Source organism: Mastomys coucha, unplaced genomic scaffold (genome assembly GCF_008632895.1).
Source record: "Mastomys coucha isolate ucsf_1 unplaced genomic scaffold, UCSF_Mcou_1 pScaffold22, whole genome shotgun sequence".
In the NCBI taxonomy this organism is placed as follows: domain Eukaryota; kingdom Metazoa; phylum Chordata; class Mammalia; order Rodentia; family Muridae; genus Mastomys; species Mastomys coucha.
In genome coordinates this window covers 186,866,981-186,890,004 of record NW_022196905.1, presented here as the reverse complement: position 1 = coordinate 186,890,004, position 23,024 = coordinate 186,866,981, and the positions used below count along the sequence as shown (strand labels likewise).

The 23,024-nt window shown below is 46.1% G+C and overlaps 1 protein-coding gene across 5 annotated transcripts in view; it reads right to left on the bottom strand.

Annotated features, from left to right (window-relative positions):
• Positions 1-22,492, bottom strand: part of Acsl1 (acyl-CoA synthetase long chain family member 1) — a 66,483-nt gene extending 43,991 nt beyond the window's left edge. The window contains exons 1-2 of one of the 5 annotated variants that reach the window (XM_031339722.1): positions 22,321-22,492; positions 410-636 (exon numbers count right to left, since the gene is read on the bottom strand). In XM_031339722.1, coding sequence (XP_031195582.1) covers positions 410-604 — 195 coding nt within the window. In that variant the 5' untranslated portion in view covers positions 605-636; positions 22,321-22,492. The other 4 variants (XM_031339721.1, XM_031339720.1, XM_031339719.1 and 1 more) reach the window with 4 other exon arrangements.
• Positions 22,493-23,024: the final 532 nt, after the last annotated feature.

Genomic DNA, 23,024 nt, shown 5'->3' with positions numbered 1-23,024 from the left:
TACACTGGGTGAAACCAGAGTCCCTTTTAATAGTTTGAGAAAGAATTCTACAGATCACATGTGCCACAAAAATAATTCCCCGTAACATCTGGTGACTCCTCCCTGCTGGACCAGGCTCTGTGTTCTCTTTTTCTCCTGGTGGAATTTTTTTATTCCCACAGGGAGCCTAGCACAGGGGAGGCTCAGTGTGATTGCAGGAGCAGTCTTCAGTGTAACTGTGAAGAGACACTTAACCTATCTCACCTTATCTGTCCCTGTGTCCTGTAACTTGGCGTCCACATGTGTTTACTACCTACCAACAACACCTTCTCTTTATAAATTGTCCTCAAAAACCAATCAATAAGGTTAAACTAACCAGGGAACATGAAGAGAAAGCTCACAAGGCAGGCGTGGGGTGGGGAGCACTTACCGCTACTTCCACTGACTGCATGGAGAGGTCACATGGTGGCTTCAGGGCCTTAGGCCTGGTGGCATACCAGAAGGTAGTGAGGGCTGCAAAAGCCCCGAAGCCCATGAGGGTGTTGGTGGGAAGCGTACGCACATACTGCCGGACGTCAATCAGCTCTGGCATTCGAAAATACCGGAACAACTCATGGACTTCCATGGTTCTGTGTTGGTGGCTCTCTATGCAGAATTCTGTTAGAAGAGAAAGGTGCCCTGTTCATTCAGGTGGCAGAACACTTCTCTAAAACTCACCTAGGCCACTCACTAGTACTATGGCTAGCTGACCAATCAAGACATTAACCCCCAGTCAAATAGTCCAGGTCTTTCCCCCTCAGAAAACCTTTCACTTTTCTGGTAACATTTTAATTGTTTAGTTTTGTTCCACTTATCCATTATATTGTGTAAAAAAAAAAAGTTTTTATTAAACCACATTAAGAAGATTTTACCCAAAGAATTCTTGCCATAAGATATTCATATATTCATAAAAAGAAATTATACCATTGTCCTCTTCCACCTAATCAAACACACTCAACTGTCATTATCAAGGCTAACAGGGATAATACGAGTGCAGAAGCATGAACAAGCCCAAACTACCTAAGGGCCATCAGGTGCTGCATCTGCCAAGGTTCCAGAACAAGTTTCCCAACTGGTAAAACAGACCAGCCTAAATTTCAACACATCTCTCAGCTTCCCAACAGGAGTGGCTATACATGTCAGGAGATCCCACGATTGGCTGTTCTAATTAGATTACCTTCTTTTCTATTTACCAAGATATTATAACTAAAGTGAAAAGAATAAACTGGTGTGCATTCAGTGAGAACTTAAAACAAACGCCAGAAGAGGGGTCAGGAGCTGCATTTGTAAGAAGGTATGATTGAAGACTACACTCTGGAACCAGGGGCTGCCTTTATGCCTTACTGGCAGTGTGATAGCTTACACTGCCTTACTGAATGTTGGTCTGTGTCTCTGTACACGGAAACGAAGACAGTACCCATTCCAGTGAGTGTTCAGCACTACAAAAGGCTTCCCTCAACAGCCAAGGACAGTGCCACACACACGAAATTGTTCGAGCAATGTTACACATTGTCATCCTTTCCCCTACCTACCACAGCTCTCTGATTAGTCCTGAGCTTAGAATACTAGGTTACCATGATAGTAAAAATGCTTACCTATAGTTTACAGATCCAAAATAAGAAAGCAGGATACATAGAAGAAAACTAGGTAAATATTAATATATATCAAAGCCCTAAATTGTATCTTATAAGCGATTTATATAGAGACTAGTCTAAAATAATTAAGTGTGCAATGGAGAGAGAGTAAGATCAGTTCTAATTGACAAGCTTATTGGTGAATAATTGCCCTCAAGGCTAGCTCCCAGCAAAGGAAGAAATAGGAAAGAGCCCAGAGACTGCACTAAACTCCACAGCAATGCAATAAGCACTTGCCCAGCTACTCCAAGCTCAGACAGCATACATTCCTTTGAAGGTGAGGTCACAGGACTGAAAGTTACTTTTTTGAAATATAGGAATTATCCTTTTAGATCAAATTCATACTATTATACAATTTTCCCCTGAAGAATACCAGACTAGCAAGCTGCTTATCCTAACCAACCATATGACAGGACCCAACATACCAATAGATTCGCTCAACTTTGTTCAAGTTTGTGCTACAGCTCAAATTAAGAGTAAGCATACACACGCTCATGGGTGTACATGTACACACACACACACACACACACACACACAGAGAATCTCAAAGTTAACGCTAATAGATAAAGAACAGATAAGCAAGTCTCTTCAGATTTTAATTCTAGAAAGAAAGTGCTCGTGCCTACAAAAGCACTCACCATCTGTGCCACCACCGGACAGCTGACTGCTAGGTGACACACCGCAGCAGAATCAGAAAAGGGCAGTGAGGATGGGGGTGGGGTGGGGGCCAGGGCAGCTCCGCGGTGCTTACCAGGCCTGCCAAGGTCTTTCAGGGCATTCATCACATGCCGAGTCCTACACTGCTGCCCACTGGGCTAAAGGTAACTAGCAGACACAATCCATACTTGACTTCTTAGGGGAACAGAGGGTGGAGGATGGGCCAATGAGCAGCTGAGAGTAGAGTCACCCCACTGCTCCACCCATGGGCAGGGACCAGCATCAGTGAGTGTTGCTGCCAGGGGCAGTTCTTCAAACAGACACTGTTTTCATTTTGCTCAGCTTCCAATAAGAAGAAACAATGGGTAGTTTTTTTTTTTTTTTCAACCATTGAAATGAAGGGTAGGATATATCAGGTGGGAGAGCTAACGGCCACAAGACAACTTGGAAAGAAAGATACCACAGTGCATTTGTTCTAGGTGTATTCGTAGGCACTGAGCTCTTCCTATCATCCTGCATAGCTGAGTGCCTAGGGTGTACCAAGCAGTGTGAAAGATCAAGCCATCTTGTCAATGGGTTAACCACCTAAAGAGGAATGAAATGAAATGAGCAAGCCTACTAAGCATCAGGAACACGCTTCTGAGAAACAGAAGCCTTGAAATTGAGACTTTCAAGGATAAGCAAATAAAATCAGGCCCAGGACCTATTGGCACTGGCCACTGAGACTTCACAAATAGTATTACAACTGGGCATGTGTGCCATCTTCAAGATCCAACATGCAAATTTACCTTGCCCTCCAATCATTCTGATCCACTTGTCTGCGCTATCCTTCATCATTCTGAGTCTGAAGAGGGATTATCCACCCTTGCACACACACCATGACCCCTTCTTTCCTGAGTGTCCGGGGAGTCATTTCCACAACATCTAGATTGTGTAGATTTATAGGAATGGACTACAGCAGCATTACATCCTTGGGTGAGACTATCAAACCACCTAAGCCATCAGTCACACACAGGGGATTAACTTATCTATTTTAAGCAGTGGCAGCTAAGATGTAAAGTGTGTTATGCAAAGAAAGTTTAATAAGGCTAGGAAGAAAAATGTTTTTAAAACCGTCTGAGAATCATATATTTATAGCATGCATGCGAGAACATGTTATTAGATGCTAATCTGTAATGCTAAGCATTTAAATCCAGCGAAATCCTTACGTTTAGTGGGTGGTAAGGACAAGCGATAGCCATTTAATCCATGCTAGGAGCCAGCTACCAATCTGCAGAGCAACTATACTGGGTGAACTGGTAAGGCTTATGCATGAAGAAGAGAATACATCATTTAGTCATGTCAAGAACAATTATTTAGCAGTGATCTCATTATAAACCTTATTCTCTTCTACTTGAATGTTGTTAAGGAAAAGGTAATTAGATATTTAAAAAAACCTCTAGGTAGGTTTACAGTCAAACAAAATGAGACCCTCTAAACAGCCATTTTGTACTCTGTGAAGAGAGAGGCCATACTTAAGATCAAGTCCTGAAGGTCTTTGAGTCCTTGCTAATAAATCATTAAAATGAAGAGACACACGTATTCTTCAGTCAATGGTGCTCTGTTGGGAATTTTCTGGGATTTTTTTTTTCAAAAGCAAATTTCTATATCTACATCTAGAAGAACTTGTAGCTCGGGCACATGCATCACGCTGTTATCTGCTAATAAAGTGATTCAGTTGGCTTAAAGGCTTAACGTTCCACGTGTGTCTCCGTGTAGAACATAGAGGCTTGGAGGCAGCTAGCTCCTTCTGCCACAGGCCACTCCTGGGCACCTTTCCTCCCCTGCTTGCAGAATGTGTCTAGAGGGCTGGAGAGATGGCTCAGCATTTGCTGCTCTTCTAGAGGACCGAAGTTCAGTTTCCCAGCAGCCACGCTGGGCAGCTTAGGACCACCTGTGTCTCCAGCTCCAGGGGATTTCACCTTCCTCTGGTCTGTGGGAACCACATACACGCAGCATACAGAAATACAAACTCAGACATGTTTTCTCAGCTGGCCTGTCTGAAACCCTCTAACACTAGAGTCAGAAACCACAGGATGATGGGAAAGTGACAGCAGTGAAGGAGAGTGCCCCCAGCTCAGCAAAGAACAAGAACAGAGGATGCCGCTGGGCATGCACGCGTGGGCAGAAACAGCCAACAAGGGAGAATGATGCAACAGCATGAATGTCAAAACCCAGGAATGCTGGGACCCTCTGCTCAAGCTTGATCGGATCACCATTTAACTAGGCTTACTTAGTGCTTCAGGGAGTTTTCACGTCCTGCATCTCCCTAGAACAACACAATAGTAAAAGGACCATAAAGAAAACCAGACAGAACCAGAAAAGCTCAGAGGTGTCTGTCAGAGCAAGACTCTAACCAGACCCTAAACCCAATTTACATGAGACACTCGTCCTCTTGGCTATCCCCTGACCTGCTTGCTGAGAACATATACACAGAGAGCTCCACATGAACCACAAGCCTCCTTCCTTCCAGCAATATACTGCTTGGTGATAGTAGACCCAAACCTGAAATCCATTTGAACCCTTGTCTTACATAAATGCTACCACTGATCCTGTCTTCCTGACCCCTGCACGTATGGATTCAGTGCCCACTGTACACAAAGGTTCACCTCTTACCACTGCGTTTGCATTATAAAACAAACAAGTAGCTCGAAGCCAGAGGTGATCCACAAGGGCACTGTTCTCCCTAAGGACACAGGAAGATGGACACACGCACGCATGCACGCACTCACACGTGACTCCTTGAGTTCTGCAAAGTAATAAATATTCTTTTACTTACAGCAGCATTTTATTCTCTCCTTGCGATCTAGGTGTTTTTCTCCTTCTGACGTTCCTCGAGCTTCCATTAAGCCGAGTAACAGCAGTCGGATGGAATGTTCCACTAGGAATGCAGACCTCAAACAAACCCACACAAATTGCACGCTTGCCCGACAGCAGCAAATTGAGAAGTCCTGACATCTTTCCTTAATGCAGCAAGCCAAGCTGGCGCGGTGCTGCCATTCCCTGCCCCACCTCCTCCCCTGACACAAGAAGCTATTTACAAGGCTGAAAGTGCCCCTTTTGTCTTGTACTAGCTGGGCAGAGCTCAGGCCCCAGGAGGAACAAGAGCCGGGCAGCTAGGCCATTTGCTGCTCTTTCAGTCTGCCACTCCAGAGTCACTGAAGCCATGCTCCCTAACCCGGGCTGGCAAGCTCTAACCCTGGGCTGGCAAGCCACCTAAAGCTAGATTTGTTTAAGCCATAGCCTAGGAACCAAAGAACACTGGGGTTGTGCCCTAGAGAAAAGGAAGCACTGGCCATCATACAGATGGGAGTCGTCAGGGTGAGGGGAGGCAGGGGCTGCTCCCACATCTGTGGCCCATCTCAATAACCCAGGGGACTACTTAGGTGATTCTGGGATCCTCTGCACAAAGATACAAGTGTCTCCACAGAGACTCTCCCACATCTGTGGCCCATCTCAATAACCCAGGGGACTACTTAGGTGATTCTGGGATCCTCTGCACAAAGATACAAGTGTCTCCACAGAGAATCCATTACTGCCACCCACTACTTTGGGGCTTTTCCAGTCAACCAACTATAAAAATACCTTAGACCATTAAAGTTCCTGATCCTGTAGATTACCAAGTTAATTTCCTTGAGTATCTTGTGCATTGTATGGATGCATCACCCATCAATTAAAAAGCCTATGGCCTATGGCCTATGGCTTAGGCAAGAAATAGAGGTGGGACATCTAGGAGGAGAAAAAAATCTGGGGACAGAGCCAGAGGTGGGAGTTCTGCCCAGAAAGATATGAGGAGCTGGATGCATGGTACCTGAGCACAGGTAACCAACCAGCCACGGGGCAAAATGTTGACTAAAATAATTGGGTTATTTTGGCTATGATCTAGGCAAGGTAGAGCCTAGCTATAAGGCTAAGGTATTTGTAAATATATTTTGAGTCTGAGTCTTGTTTCTGGGAACATGAGGCTGGGAGGAAGAACCCAGGGTGTAACTACAACACAAAGCGGAGATGTCTTTTTAAAAACTTGATTTATTTTGTAAAATACTGGAGTCAAGTTGAGTATTCCTGTACTCAGGCTTTCTGCCAATCCCTCCTACAGTTTTCAGAGGAAGAACTGAACACACAACACATTTAAAATGAAATATAATACGCTACTATTTTTATCCAGTAAGAGTAACAGTGGTTCTAGGTCACGCTTTCATACATGTACCACCCACAACAGAACATCCCAAACACAGTGGCATTGGTTCAACTATCTGTTCATAATGATTTCCCTATTCATTAAATTCATATATAGCCAGGTGTGGTGGTGCATGCCTTTAATTCCAGCACTTGGGAGGCAGAGGCAGGTGGATTTCGGAGTTCGAGGCCAGCCTGGTCTACAGAGTGAGTTCCAGGACAGCCAGGGCTATACAGAGAAACCCTGTCTCAAAAAAGCCAAAACAAAATTCATATATAGATAAGCCAAGTGACAAACTAAATTACTTAAGGAATATTGCTTAGGCTTGTCTATCCTATCTATCCTATCCTATCTATCTATCTATCTATCTATCTATCTATCTATCTATCTATCCGTCCACCCACCAACCAATCTAACAAAGAGGATCTTACTACATAGCCCAGGCTGGCCTCAACCCTCTTGCCTAGTCTCCCTAGGGAGTTCTGACTTAAGAAATATACCACCATGCCTGGCTTGGGGTCGTCTTCTAGACCACCTTTTCATGCTCTACAGTTTTCTGTGAAGTATCTTGATATTTTTCTCTTTCATTTAATTTATTTAAGTTGGATCACTTTTGAAATCATGTATGCATCTATCACTACAGGCAATATCCTTCCCCATTACAGGGATACATTTAATTATGGATCTATATTTATATCCTTGATTGCTTTTTAAAGTAGTTTTTTTTTTTTTTTAGAACATTATTCAGCATTTGCTTTACAAGGCCCAACACCAACAAGTAATTACCTACCTATTTCTCTTTGCATTATAAAAAGTCCATCAGTTCTTTTACAGGAACCTGAGAGCGGGTTCAGGAGAAGTGTTCCAGGACCAGGTGTTTGCCCTACCTGATGATGCTTAAAGTGGCTCACAATAGAACATTAGTGAGACTGGTAACATGAAGACTGAGCAAGGGAATGTGGAAAGCCTGTCTTTGTGGTGACCGGTACATGAATTCTTTCCCACCTAGAGGAAGAACAACTAAGAAAAACTTAGCCTGGTCTTATGACTTAAAACACAAACACAAGAAAGAGGGCATAGCAAGGAAGCGGTACAAGAGACAGAGACAAAGACCTTAGGGGGAGCTACATGGTAAAAGTCTAAGCTGGCCCCCAAAAGGTAGGACAAAGACAAGATAAGAAGAAGCAACTCCTCACTTAGGTCTAACACTATCAATAAGTAAACCAGGAACAAACTAACAAACTTAAAGTGGGTAAGAGGGGAAGGATGATATCGGGGAAACCAGTTGAATCATGATTTTTTTTAAAAAGATTTATTTATTTTATGAATGTGAGTACACTGTAGTTCTCTTCAGACACACCAGAAGAGGGCATCAGTTCCCATTACAAATGGTTGTGAGCCACCATGTGGTTGCAGGGAATTGAACTCAGGACCTCTGGAAGAACAGTCAGTGCTCTTAACTGGTGAGCCATCTCTCTAGCCCCAAGTCATGAATTTTTCTTTGTTGGGTTTCTTTATGTCCTAGAATAAGTCCTGGAGACCAAGGCCTTGAATTCAGAGATCTGCCAGTCTTTGCCTCTGAGGGCTTGGATTAATGGCGTGCACCACCACCACCTGCAGAGATATGATTTTTTTTTTAAAAAATGTGTTTATTTTTATTTTACGTGTATGAGTATTTTGCCTGCATGCATATATACGTGTGTATCATGTGCACACCTGGAGCCCTTAGGAGGCCATAACAGGATGTTAGATCCCCTAGAACTGGACAGTTTCGAGCCATCATGTGGGTGCTGGCAACCAAATCTGGGTCCTCTGGGAGAGCAGCCAGTGCTCTTAAGGAGTGCCATCTCCCCATGCCTTAGTTCCAATGTTCTTAAGAGTTGGCATCAGGTGAGTATATATGTATATACATATGTATATATGTATGCACACACATATAGAGATATATCTGTACACATATATGTATATACACATATACACACATATATATCTGCACACACACACACAGAGCCACACCCCAGATCAACATTCAGCCTTTCAAAGGAAATCAGGAAAATATCACAATACAGGTTAATATGAATGAACATAGAAAACACCAAGCTAAGTGAAACGAGCCAAAGGGAAGGACACACTCTTATCTACCTGAGGTGTGCGGAATCAGCAAATTCGTGGACAGAAATGAGAGCAGAGGTTACCAGAGGCTGGCGGCAGGGGAGGGAGGCATGGGAGACATTGCCCAACAGCTGCAAAGGTTTTGTTTGGGGTGATGAAAACTGTGGGGCTGGACAGTGGCGAAGCTTACACAACTCACTCAGCACCATTGGGCAAGTTGTTCACTTCAAAACAGTTCAAATGGTAACTTTCACATTTAGATGAGCTTTACCACAAAAAGAAAATTCCAAACGATATACCAAAGGCAGAGATTTTGGTAAATAATTGGCAATAACAGACAAGGCAATGGAGAGCTGAGTTCCGGGGCCTGGGAGAATGAATGACAGGAACAGCAATAATCAACCCCCCCCCCCCCCGGAGTTTAAGACAAGAAGGTGGTCTGTGATCCAGCTACCGCCCCTACTTTCCAGGTCCCTAAAGCCTTCCTCCATAGGCAAGATCAAAGGTTTTGAAGTAACCACACTTCCTTGGAGTGGGTCCGCTGTTGCATCTCTGACCCAGAACAGGCCCAGGAACAGGTTTCACAGTATAATGCTGCCTCCATTCCCTACCTAAGCATATGCACCTGCCCTTTACACTTCCTTCCTCCCTCCCAGCCTTTCCTAAAGAAAATCTTCCCCTCTAGTCTGTGGCTCTGCATCTCCCTCTCTCCCTGGATTTCTTCAGACCCATTTTATGATGTGCAAATCCCACCAAACAGGCCAGAGGCCACTCTCTAACAAATTCTTACAGAATCTCTTCACTGACAAGCTCATCCTTTAGTTGACCTCCAAGGATACTTACTTTGTAGCCTATGTGAGGTACCTTGTTCCTCCTGCTAGACACTAAGTCTGTGGTACATAGCTCCTTCTGACTCCTCCTACTCTGGTGCTTAATATAGTGCCCAGATCAAAACAGGTACTCGTGTTTACTAAGGAGGGAGGGGCCCTCCCGGATTCCCATTATTGTTTAACAGAGATCCACCGGAAGAGACATTTACACAAGGGTGAGTCTAAATTGGAAAGAGCTATCCAGGGTGTCCTCACATTTCAGCAGTCCACTGCATCCTGGCTTCCCTCTGCAGAGTCTCAAGACCCCAGAGCAGAGAGTAAACTCCGTGGTCGTGGTTAGGTGATCTGGACTGGCTGGTGAGGCTAGAGAGCCATGACTTTGTATATAAAGGTATCCTCTTGCCCAGTCCCCATGATGCCTTGTATTTCTCCAAGGCTTTTGCTTCCTGAGGAGTTTGTCAGCACTAACGGAAACAGTCCTTGGGTATTTAGGGATGGGATCATGTTTAAGGCCACACAAAGGGGCCCAGGTTCCATGAGCAAATGACAGATATAGGGCAGGTCCCACTGTGACACACTAGGTGAGTTTTCTATTTCAAAATTGAATCCTGCAAACCAGAGAAACACATCGGGCTCCTAGGCCTGGAGCTGGAGCAGCAGAGGACTCTGGCGAGGACAGCATTCACCAGACTGAGTTCACCAGACTGAGAGAGCTGGGTGGATGGCCCTCTGAGGCATAAGGGAAGCTGCCTATAGGACCTGCTCAACACTCCCCAGAGCACGGGTCAGTCACAAAGTCCACACAGCATAGAGTCTCCACCCCCTCCCTTTCCACACAGCCACAAAGAGGATCCGTGTGTTTGGAGATTCCTAAGGCCATATGAAGGCCTTTATATAGGGCGCCAAGGTTAAACTTGAGTGAGATGTATTTAAGAAACTTCCTATTCAGAGATCAGCCGAGGGAAGCAAGATTACTCCATTTGTCCTCAAATATTTACTGTGCAGATGAATACCATCGGACATGGTGGGGAGAGGGATTTTTTCAGTGGTGTGGCTGCTGATAAGGTGCCCAGCTCCTGTGCACAAACACACATTCGTGCAAATACTAAGGGAATGCACTGGGCCAGGAAAAGGCAGGCAAGTGGAGGGGGGTGCTAGTGGGAAGAGGAAGGGGACTGACAGGAGTGATAAGGAGGTATTATAAACATAAATAAGACTATCATAGTAAAATCTATTATATATAATTATATACACAGGCTAATAAGATATTAAAATACTGAACTGACATTTTGAATGGCACCCTTATATATAATTAACGCAGGCTAATAAGATATTTAACTATTAGTTGATTTAACACTGTTCCATTCTGTATAGATTTCATAACAAAACAGGGGCGCTTACTGAGAAAGGAAGTGGACTTGGAAGGAAGGGAATGCTTCAGTCAACCAGCTTCAGGGGACGGGAAGGGTAACCTGACCCAGCTCTTCCTAAGAAAGCATCTGATAGGGCAGGTTTTGTCAGATGATACCTGACCCAAGACGAGAGGATGACACCACGGTCTCAGGGTGTTGGGCAACACAGGTAGAGCCTGCTACTGTAGCAGATAAGAAGGAAATAAGAGTCCCCTTGCCACAAGAATAGACCCTCCATTTTACAAAGGAAGCCAGAGGTGAGACACATCCCCACGAGAAGGATGAACAACTTAATAAATAAAGGGACTCGTGTCTACTTAACACAGCTAGGGCTAGAACCCAGCTAGGCAGGAAGGCCTCACTGGAGGCCTCCAGGGAGTGGAAGGCAGGGTTTCTGTGTTTGAGAGGGGGCCCAATCCTTGTGGTCCCCTCAGATATTCTGTCTAAAGCCCCTACCTCAGAGCAATGACTCCAGAAACTGTACAGACCACGGAAAGGATCCTGGACTCAAATACAGAAGGCTCCATTCCAGGGACTGACTGTGTCCAGATGAGCCGCACAATCATGAGCCAGGCTTCTGCCTGTGTGGCCTCAGAGGTACAAAGGGAGTGAGACCAGTGGAAAACCACTTCCCTTTGTGTCAGGAAAGTCATCTGGCCCCTCCAAGACAAGAAGATGGTGGGGTCAGTATGTCATCAAACCAAATCAACAGGATTCCACACACACCTCGAAACCCTGGGATAGGCACAGGAGGAAACCATTGAAAACCACCAATTCTGAGCTGGGGGGATGACTCTGTGGCTAAGAACATACAGTTTTCCTACAGAAAACCTGAATTCTGTTCACAGCACCTATGTAGGGCAGCTCACAACTTCCTATAACTCCAGTACCAAGAGGAGCCAAGGCTTCTGACCTCTGCGGACATCAACAGTCACCTACACATACTTACACAGACACACAGACACAGACACAGACACACAGACACAGACACAGACACACACACACACACACACACACACACACACACACACACACCTCTGCCCTCTGTGGGGATTGGAGTCACCTGCACATACTCACACAGAGATACAGGCAGACAGACAGACTCTCCTACACATACTTACACAGACACACAGACACAGACAGAAACACACACACACATACACACCTCTGCCCTCTGTGGGCATTGGAGTCACCTGCACATACTCACACAGAGATACAGACAGACAGACAGACTCTCCTACACATACTCACACAGACACACAGAGACAGATAGACATTCACACACCTCTGCCTTCTGTGGGCATTGGCAGTCACCTGCACATACTCATACAGAGATACAGACAGACAGATAGACACTCACCTACACATACATACAGACACATACATACCACACAACTTAAAAATAAAAATCAAACATAAAACCCATCAGTTCTATGGAAGCAGACCTGTGTTTATTTTTATTTTATTATGCTTTACATTGGGTTCCCCACCCCCTCAGCTTTTTAATTGTGATAAATGCATAACAAAATCTGCCATACCAACTACTAACTATATTTTCAATAAACAAGATATAACCGGATTCAGGTTGGCTAATGTTCTTTTGTATTTATGTATTTTCCACCTGCTACCCAGAGGATTTAGGGTGGTAACCTGCCCTTATTAAGGAATGACAGATGGGCTGTAAACCTCTCCCAGAAAACCCAGTTAAGCCTTACTGCCGGTCCTGAGCTGGGCCCTGGTGCAGGCCTCAGCAGCCCTGGGAGCAACTTAACGCATATGTGTTCTTTCAGAGAGGACCTCACTGCACACCAAACAGTACTCTGCACACGAGAGGGAAATAAAAGTTTTCACTGGGCCTCTGCAAACAGGTCAGTGCCAGGAGGAGAAAGCCCTAGTAATGCTCTCTCCACCTTCCACAAGTTCAGGAGAACAATGAAGGCAAAGACACCTGGGGGAGCTAACCCGCATCCCCAGACACCTGGGGATGATGCTCTGGCAGGAAAGTGGGAGAGCCATGTTGCTGCATGCATGGACGGGAGAAAACATTCTGTGTATGTCCTGGAGGCCCATAGAAGGCTGTGCAGAGGCCAGTGTGGAACTGGGCCAAACCTAACCAGTCAAAGATGAGGTGGGGGAGATGACCATCCATGAAAAACAGATCATATGGGGAGCAAGGGAAGTGGGCAGGAGCCTTGCAGGAGCCAGAGTCTCTCTCTTAGGATGTTATTCCCGTCAGCAGGTTATGGATAAGTTGCTGAAGGCTCCCTCATCTTCACTCCAGAATACTTACAGAGTCAGCCATGTCCTTGCAGGGGGCCTAGGTCAGTATGGAAGAGAGAACAAACTCTGGCCTTGTCCTCAAGGAGTCCACAGGGCCCAGTGACTCAGAGGTCGCAGCTATCAAATGGCAGTGACCTGGATAAGAAGGCTCAAGAGGGCACAGGTTGGGTAGGGTTACTCACACCTCTCAAAATAGAATTAAGGCTTCAGAGTGACTGTCAACTAGAGAAATGGCTTAGCCCTACAAAGTGTGAGTCTCAGACTGAATGGAAAACACATATACACGCAAGGTTAGAGAAGTCACCCTTTTAGTTTTGCCAGACCTCAACAGGTAACTTAAAAAGCAGAAACAAATGGACTCTTTAAAATATTTGTAAGTTGTAGGGCTCTCCGGAATGGAGAGGAAACCTTTAAAGAACATGGACCTCTGTACCTTTGTGGAAGGCAGTGAAGTTAGAGAAACCAACAGGTGAAACAGAGGGCAGGTTAAGCAAGATTTTGCTCATTGTCTGAGGAGGCAAGGAGAGGTATCCGTGACACCACGGGACACTAGCTAAAATTACGCCGAGTTCAGGTAACTATAAGAAGAAGCGACTTGCTTAGGGAAGCTAAAAACAAAACAAATCTTAGTTACAGTTACGGAAGGGTACAGAACAATGACCTACTTTATAAAGGACAGGAGAAACAACAACAACAAAAATAAATGCCAAGTTGGGTTGTTATCTGCTTGAAATAACCAAGTTACATTAGTTTGGGGATCTTTACACTCCCATTATATTTAGTTTAAATTCTTGCCACAAAGGTCCCCTATTCAATAGTCTATGAAGTACAATAAAATTACCAAGTACCTTTGACCCTTCTGTTGGCTTCAGTTGCAGCTAACAGTTAGCTAAGATTGTTTTATCCGGCTCTCTTTCTCTTGAATGGATTTTAAAGCAAATCCCACACATCCTGTCATTCAGGAGACACTCCAAGGTGCCAACAGTTCTCTGACTATACGTTAGGAAACCATTCATGAGGCGGCACCCAGCCTAACCCGGCGCACATGGTGTATCCTGCCAACAGCCCAAAGATCTAAACAAAGGGAGCCAAGTTAAATGTTGACTTGGAGCAGGCAGTCCAGCACAACACTTAATTTCCATGCGAGATACAAGCCCATGTACTCGGTTGGCAAATAGTCACTGCGTACCCACTATGTCCCAAACCAGCCCACGCCTCGGGAGACATGGCTGTGAACCAGAGAGAAAATAAAGGACCTGTCTAATTAAGGCTTCCACATTGAAAAAAATCTGCAGAACAAAACCAAAACACACTCGGGCTTTTACTAACTTGCCTGAAGTAAGACACATTATCTGATATGGATCAGAACCTATTTTCAGAGAAGTTTTAGTTTGGATCCCCCTCTGACAAACTGGCTCGCCTTTTAAAGAAAGTAGCCCTCAGAGATCTACTGCCGTGCTGACAGCAGAGAAGGGGACCATGTTCTGGTTCACTATACCTCTAACACATCCCAATGGTGACAAATAAATGCACCTGTAATACTTGCATGCTTTCATTCATATACAATACCTACATGCTCCAAAATGTTTTATGGCCAATGAAGCAAATATAGATTGAAGGAAAGGCAAGATGATATCTCTAATAGTTCTAGTATTTACACTGTGAATCCTAATGTGTGGTCTAGCTGCACTGGCCCCCCATAACAACCAACCAAGGGTGAATGGAACCACAGTCAGAAACCACCCTCAGTCTCTAGGGAGCCTCCGGCAGCCTCTTAAGCACCTGCCTGGGGAGGCTCATCTGTGTCTGCCACGGACGAGGAAATCTGTCCTAGGTGGGAATCCTACAGCTTTAGCCCTTACCTCCCATAGCCAAGTGTCCTTACCTTACTTATACCCTGCAACCCTGAAGTCATCTCCAAGTCATGGCAGGAAACAACAACAGACTGTCACTGTCCTCAGAGGCTAAGCCAGGGCTCTGGAGGGCTCTGGGTTTTGGATCTGTCCTCTATGGGGTGCCTCGCTGGACTGGTGACACATAGGTCCCCGTTGGCTCTACATGCTAGGCTGACTCACGGCTTGTCTAAGGTACAATGTGGGTAACTGTGTTAAGGAAGGAACAGAGACCTATTTGACCGGTGAACTCCTGGCACAGAAACAAGGCACACCTTTAAAGTAGGAATACCAGGTAAGTCGACTCTAGTACAGTTATATAAGATTATCTAGAATTTGACACTAATCTCCTCCCACATCCTGGGAAACCCAGAACCAGCTGTGTCTCATCCACACTGAACCACAGGGGAAAAAACCCTGAGCTATACTCTTAAACCCAAAGTTCACCTCCAGGAGGCACACGTGTTGGTCTGAAGAATTTCAACCCCTTGATCCTAAGAGCTAGCTTAGCAGAGACACTATGTATTATTGTCAGGGGGCATTGCTAATGTCTCCCAGCTGCAACCAGTCATCCAGACAGCAGGAAGGGCCAAGCAGGGGTAAGGCGCTGTATAAAATGCTGAGAACGGTGGACTGAGGCCATGCTATACAAGGAAGGAAGCCTCTAACAGACAAGCTTGAACCTGGGGCCCGACAGTGGAAGATCCCTGACCATGTCTGCTCAGGAAGGAGCTGATGAGAGCTTCATTTCCAGAAAAGCCACTGCTAACCCTTCCTCTCAGCACTCACCCCCTTCGCATCTTCACGATGAGCCCCCACTGTCTATGTGGAGGTGGCAGATTACAGACTTGGTTGGTGGTACTGAGAATCAATGTAAGGAACAGGTGCCCACTGGTGACATTGTTCAGCAAGTACACGAGAATAAACAGACTCTGCCCACTGACTGGATTTGGGAACACAAGTCAAGGACAATACCTAACTTCAGGCATCTCTGGACCAGTCCAGGGCCCAGGAGCATTTCTGAAAATATGGAAACGGCAACTATTAGGTCTCCCTCTTACCTGGAGCTTACAGTTTGGTTGAAGTGCTCCTAAGAGAAAGAAATATATGTACATACATACTAAGACACACACAAGTCAGAGGCAGGAATGCTAACCAAAATATTAAGTGACCAGTGAAAAAGATCAGAATTAGTGGTTAGGACATTTGGGACCACAGCCATTTTTTAACTGGTTATAGGTGTACTTCAAATTTTTAGCCACTAGTTTGGTTGCTGGTGCATCCAAGCTGAGTGTCAGAGAACCCAAGGTTCCAGTGTATGAGAGACACTGAAAAGGGAGAGAGTCATGCTCAGAAAAGTACCTCTGAGCAATGGCACTGAGGAAAGAGGCTGAGAAAATGACCAGCATTTAGAGCAAGATCCATGTGGGCACAGGCATGGAGGCCTGGCCCCCTCCCAGGGTACATGCCAGCAACTCAGGTCCCTGGGCAGCTCAGTCTTAGGGTGTAGAGATCCTTTAGCCCCATGGCCACATGCCCTGATGTTCCTTCTTGGGGCTTTGAGATGGGCAGGGAACCAGCCAGCACACTGGACCAGGCTGCAGAAGCTCTTGAAAGGTTAACTAAAGACAGACTTGGGACTCTGATGGTTTCTGCTCTCAAGTACTGCTTCAAAAAAAGTTACCCCCTTCTTTCTTAGCCTACATCATCGCCCCTCCGCCTCCCTCCCACACCTTTTCTCATTTTTGAGAGAGGTTAGTCTCGTCCCTAGTATGAGCTAGCCTGAATCATAGAAGGTAGCCCAGGCTAACCACAAACTCAAAGCGACTCTCTTGCCTCAGCCTCCCATGTGCTGGGATCACAGATGCTACCATGTCTGGATTTGTTTCTTTTTTCTTTCTTTCTTCTTTCTTTCTTCCTTTCTTTCTTTCTTTCTTTTTTTAAAAAAAACAAGGGCTTCTGCTGTCTAAACTGGAGATAACAGACTGTGAACTTAAATACTAAGAATGCAAGGGAGAAACGGGTGTGTGCTGGGTAATGTTGGGCAGAGAGTAGATTACAGTAAGCAGAAACCTGCTGACTACCTGAGTCTTAGGACAGTAAGTCAAGGACAACACTGGGAGCCAGCCATTCCTCAAACAGGCACAGGGCCCAGGAACCATAGGAACCAACTCTGTGTGTGTGTGTGTGTGTGTGTGTGTGTGTGTAGTGGCCAGAGGGGAAGGCAAGTTGTGTAAGCTTGACTAGCCATACTCTCTCCCTCTACTACAGCTACTACATCAGTGAGAAGGGGGAGCTAGGCTATTTCAGAGGCTGGGGTTTGTCTGACAGGACTCTGAGGTGCCAAGACACAGAAGTGACTGTGTGGATCCCTCCCATGCTCAATCCACCTTACTTCACCCACAGCAGGCCTGTGACATTTAGCCCATGGCTTCTAGTTCTGTACTTTTACCAGGAAAACAATTTAGTCAGAATCCGTGGGCAATACCACAGGGCCTGCAAACTGAAGACAGAGGAGTCCATCCTCTGTCCTACTGAATGTTCCCAACAGCTTCACTAGACCACGCCAGGAAGCAGGTAAGAGTGCCTCCCAAATCCACAGCAGAGAGCAAATCCATGTGTCACAGTGAGGTGAATTCCTACCAACGTGCTTTGGCTCCACAGTCTGAACCAAGTGAGGGCCCTGTTCCCTCAACATTTGATGCATTGATCATTCAGCCCAACTGTGCTCCAGACGTCCAAGACCTGCTTCAAAGGCAGATGAGACCTTGTACTTTTTAATTCTCACACTGAACTATGCTCAATCGATCAAGCTCTTATCTCTCGGAACTCAGGTGTTATGAAGAGAAAATTCATGGCTGAGTATAAATGAGATGAAAAAAAGTCAAGGAACTTTCCAGGCCTGAGAAAAATAGCTCCAGAGGAACATAAGAGGAAGCACTTGAAAAAGCACAGGCCCCAGAGCCAGGCAGCCTAGACGCAAATCCTGCCTTGGGCAACTTAATCGCCAAATCTCAGAGAAGTGGTTCTTAACCTATGGGTCAGGACCCCCCTTCAGGGTCAAAGGACTCTTTCATAGGGGTCCCAGGGGTCACCTAAGACCACAGGAAACACAGGTGTTTACATTATGATTCATAACAGTATCAAAATGACAGTTATGAAATAGCAATGCAAACACCTTCATGGTTGGGGTGTCACCACAATGTGAGGAACTGTATTAAAGGGTCGCAGCATCAGGAAGGCTGAGACCCACTGTCATCATTCTAAAAGGAGTACCTGCCTCACAGGGCTTCTGGGGGACCATGGGAAGCACCCAGAACATAACCTCTACTGCATCCCCGAGATGAGGGACAATGTAACAATGTAATCCTGTGGCAGCTTCCTCTTAATTCTGCTTGATCGATGGTGTTCTGACCTCCCACCTACAGACATTTCGCCTCCAACAGACATGAGTGGAAAGTAGCCTTTTCTATGGCAGCCCAAAACCCTGCAAATGCGTAGATAATACATTTATCAGAAGTCCGCACCCAAAATGTGGAAATGCTCTAAAAGGCAACGCACACTTTTCTGATGCCCTAACGTCTTCTTATTTATCTTTCCAAACCATGAAATCCTTATTTCAACAGCTTTTCACTAAAATATACGAACCCAAAAGTCCATTAAAACCAACTCAGTAATTTTCAAGTAATTTACAAACCCATGAGAGTTTTCTTTTTTTTTAAAAAAGGACGTGCTTAATTTTAAACATGTTTCTTTTAATTAGAGAAAAGAGCTTGGTAAACTGTTCTGAAATAAACAACAAAAAAAAGAGTAATGAATGAATTAAAAGTAGTCATCTTCAAAATATGTTAACAAATCTGAGGAGATCACCCACATAACTGACGTGATTAAAAATGAATCGTCAGTCTGGAGAGATGGCTCAGCAGGCAAGAGCATCGGTTGCTCTTCCAGAGGACCCGAGTTCAATTCCCAGCATCCACAGGAAGCCGCCAACCATCAGTAATTCCAGTCCCAAGGATCCAAAGCCTCTTCTAGACTCTGCCGGCATTGCATGCATGTGCTAGACAGACATATATGGAGGCAGAATATCCAGACACATAAAATAAAAATAAAGGTTAACTTAAAAAATGAATTGTCAAAATGTTTAACTTCAAATGACAATATATGCCCTAAAACTATTTTTCAATTTGCTTATAAAACAACTGGAAGAAAATAACCCCAAATGTCATTTCTTGAAGATGTTTTACATGTCCTGGTTTTTCATAACAAGTACATATTACTCTTATAACATGAAAAAGTAAAACTATAGTTTAGATATTTAGACAGCTCTCATTTTTTTTTTTTTGCTTAAAACTTGCAAATAATTCATAAAGAGAACAACCTCAGGGTCCTATGTGCATTAAATCACTGGTTTTGAAATCTCAGACTTAAGATATAGGACATCCGCTGTTCTCCAGCAGGCTCCCACTATCCTAAGGGAGTACAGCCCTCACAAGCCTCCAGGTTAAAGTGGCACCCTTCCTAGCCAGTCAAGACAAAAGAGAAGGACCACTCTACTGGAATCTCTAGCCGTCCTCCCCCTGACTCCTCAGAGTTTACAACTGACAAATATGACCGCTTCCCAAGGTTAGGAAATTATAAACTTAGGACAGACAAAGTAGAAAAATTAACTTACTCATGTGGTAATAGGTTTCTTTCCCTTGGCCATGTTACCGACTACCCTGGGATTTCACAAACTGAAATGCCTCAGGAGTTGACGTTCCGAGTTTTTGTGAAGAGGAGAATCTCAGTGTACCGTCACAAACACTGCCCAGTCTGCCTCTACTTCCTCTTCAAGTTCAGCTACTACTTTAGACCTTGCATTTCTTTCAAGCTCTCTGAAGCCCCTCAAAGTACCAGGATGTTGAAACCTTAAACTCAAGCACAGCAGCTTCAGAACACCTCTGTGCACCCCCACCCTGAGAACTGAGAACCACCCTCCAGCCACCCATGGCAAAGGTACACCATGACCCTCAAGTGCAAATACCTAATCACTAATTTGGACTGAAGACCTTCACGAAGGGACACAGGCACCTTAAGCTATCTGGGCGGAACAGTCAAGCTCAAAGAGGGTTCAAGAAACTCACAGCTGGGAGCTGCCTGAAAGTGAGTTCTTCCCATTTTTGTAGCCCAAAAGCTCTGCACACTGCACTGGGTAAACAAGCCTGTCCATAAAACATTTCTAACGGTGTGACTCAAATTGGATTTAGTCGTAAGAGACAGTGCACGCAAAAGAGCAATGGATGGCAAGCTCAGCCATCAAAGGAAACCGAGCTTACTAGCTAAATGACTCTAAAAAGAATGAGGATAAACGTCTAGAAGTCACCGTAGGCATCCCACAGTCTAAGGACAACCGCAGCAATGCCACAGGGAGAAGGACAAAACCTCTACAGGTAAATGACTAAACCACCTGATCTTTCCCATGCCCTTCTTCCAAACACGGAATCCCACAGCTCTAGAGAGCCACATCCAGACTAAGGATGTGCTAAAGACATTAATTCGCAACACTCTGACACGCTGGCTTGCCTGTGGTGACTCTCGGGGAACAGAGTCGCTGAAAAGTACCTGTATGGTATCGATAGCTAGCCTGTCCCTACTGTGTCAGATGCCACACGTTAAATGTCAAAATTTCCAAGGCCGAGTGATTTCAGTCAGGCTGTAATAATAATAAAACACTGATAAAATATAAATAACAGAGACAGGAAGGAAATATGTCAAAATGCTTAGAATCACAGATGGGGGGTTGTCTGTTCTTTGTTTTAAGTTTTGTTTGTTTACTGTAAATTTAGAGAAGTGAATAAGGTGTTGCTTTTTTTTTTTTTTTTACCTTCCCCAGTCATATAATTTTAGCTCAAGATCTCAATGCAGACCTTTCTTCACAAAGAACCAGCCTCCCCACCAGAAAGAGGTTTCCTTCAGTTGAGCTACAAGAAAGAACATCTCCCAGGATCTGGCCCTGTCTGTTTTCTGTTTTTGTTTTGTTTTTGTTTTTATTTTTTGGTGTTTTTCCGAGACAGGGTTTCTCTGTATAGGCTGTCCTGGAACTCACTCAGTAGACCAGGCTGGCCTCAAACTCAGAAATCCACCTGCCTCTGCCTTCCAAGTGCTGGGATTAAAGGCGTGCACCACCACCGCCCGACTTGTTTTCTATTCTTATCACACCTCACCGCGTTGCTCCAAACCGATGGTTCCTTCTACCTGCTCCACATTCTTAACCTTTCCCGCTGCAGACCTTTAGTTCTTAACTTTGGTGAACTAGAAGGGTTTGGATGGTCTCTGAGTTACGCTAATAATTTTCATTGGGATAACCACAGATTACGTTTTCAAACGTGTATACCAGAAACATAATCAAATGTCAAGTCCTTAAAGGGAAGAGTACAGATGGATACTCACAGTTCCAAGATGAAGCATTTTCATAATAGCCATTCTTTCTTAACTAGGCTCCATAACCATGAGCTTGAGCGGAGTGAAAAGATGGTCTGTAAGCTCGGGCATAATGCAGTGATTAGATGGGAGCTTCTTTCTCTAGCTTCTAATCCATGTGTTCTTTTAAGTCCTGTATCAAGACTCGGTGTCTACGTTTCAAGGTGATAAATATCATTTTTGCTCCCTAATTTTTTAAAAAACCTAAAAGCCAAATTGCCTTAAATCAATGACTCCATCACCACTGTGTGTAGTGGCTCTGGGAGCTCCTCTTGGAGACACCGCGAGAATTTCTACTTATGACATCGGGCTCTGAGCGCTGCCTCTGACCCTCCTCGAACGCTCGGCGCAGGGGCACGTCACAGAGCAGAGCAGCACCGGGACAGTCCGTGTCCACGCGCCTCGATGAGTGCGCGCCTCACAATCCCCGCCTCTGGGGCACGAGGGATGCGGTGGCGGAGACGCCAGGGTCCCCAGCAAGCAGGACCACCTCTCGGCACCTGCACCGGGTAGAGAAGGTCCCAGCCGCCACACCAGCCAGGGACCGGTGCAGCAAGGACCTTCCTGACTCCGTGGTGCACCAGCCCCGCGCGCGCACGGCCCGCGGGGGAACCCGGGCTCCGGCACCGGAAGCGGCGGCCGCCGGAGCGGCCCCGGAGCCTCCCGAAGCCGAGGGAAGCGAGGCCGTGGAGCCCAGGCCGGAAAAGCGGAACGTCCCGCAGAGCCGTGGGGCTGCTCTCCGGTCTCCGCCCGGCTAAGGGTCGCCTTGGCCGACACGCGGCCCTTCGCGGCTGGCGCACTCACCTCCTCCGCTGCCCGGGCTGCTCCACAGGCGGCTGTCACTGCAATCCACGAACTGCCCCGCGCCGGGCTGCGATGCTATTTAAGGAGTCGCGGCTGCAGCTGCTCTCTTGGCTGCGCCACCACCGTTGCAGCAGCAGGGCCGGGCGGCTGGTAGTGCGCGTGCCGTGCCGCGCCGCCCCGCCCCGTCCGCAGGCTCCTCCCCGCCCCATCCCTTAGCGCGCCCACTCCCCCTCGCCAGCTCCTCCCCTCCGGTCGCACAGGTGGAGCCTGTCCCGCCCCATCACACCCACCGCTCCTCTCGGGCCCCGCCCCATCGGCGCCATTCCCGCCTCTCAAGACCCGCTCCATCTGGGCGGATCCAGCCCTCTCAGACCGGCCGCTCCTCTCAGGCCACGCCTATCAGCTCCGATCTTTCCCCTCCGGTCACGCCTCCTTGGTCATTCGTCCCGCCCTTCAAGGGCCAGTCCTTCTTCAGGTCCCGCCCAATCCTACTGACTCCGCCTCTCCCTCTAAAGCCGCAAGGTAGGCGTGGCCTCCCTCAGGTCCAAGAGCATGGCTTGTCAGCAAGCAAAAGCCACTAAAGTCACCCAAACTGCCCTCTAGTTTCACAACGAATCTGAGGTAGGGCAAAGGGTAAATCTGAAAGTCTCCTGAACCCTGATAATGGGATGCTTTGGAATGTTGCAGGTGCCCTTTAGCTCTTC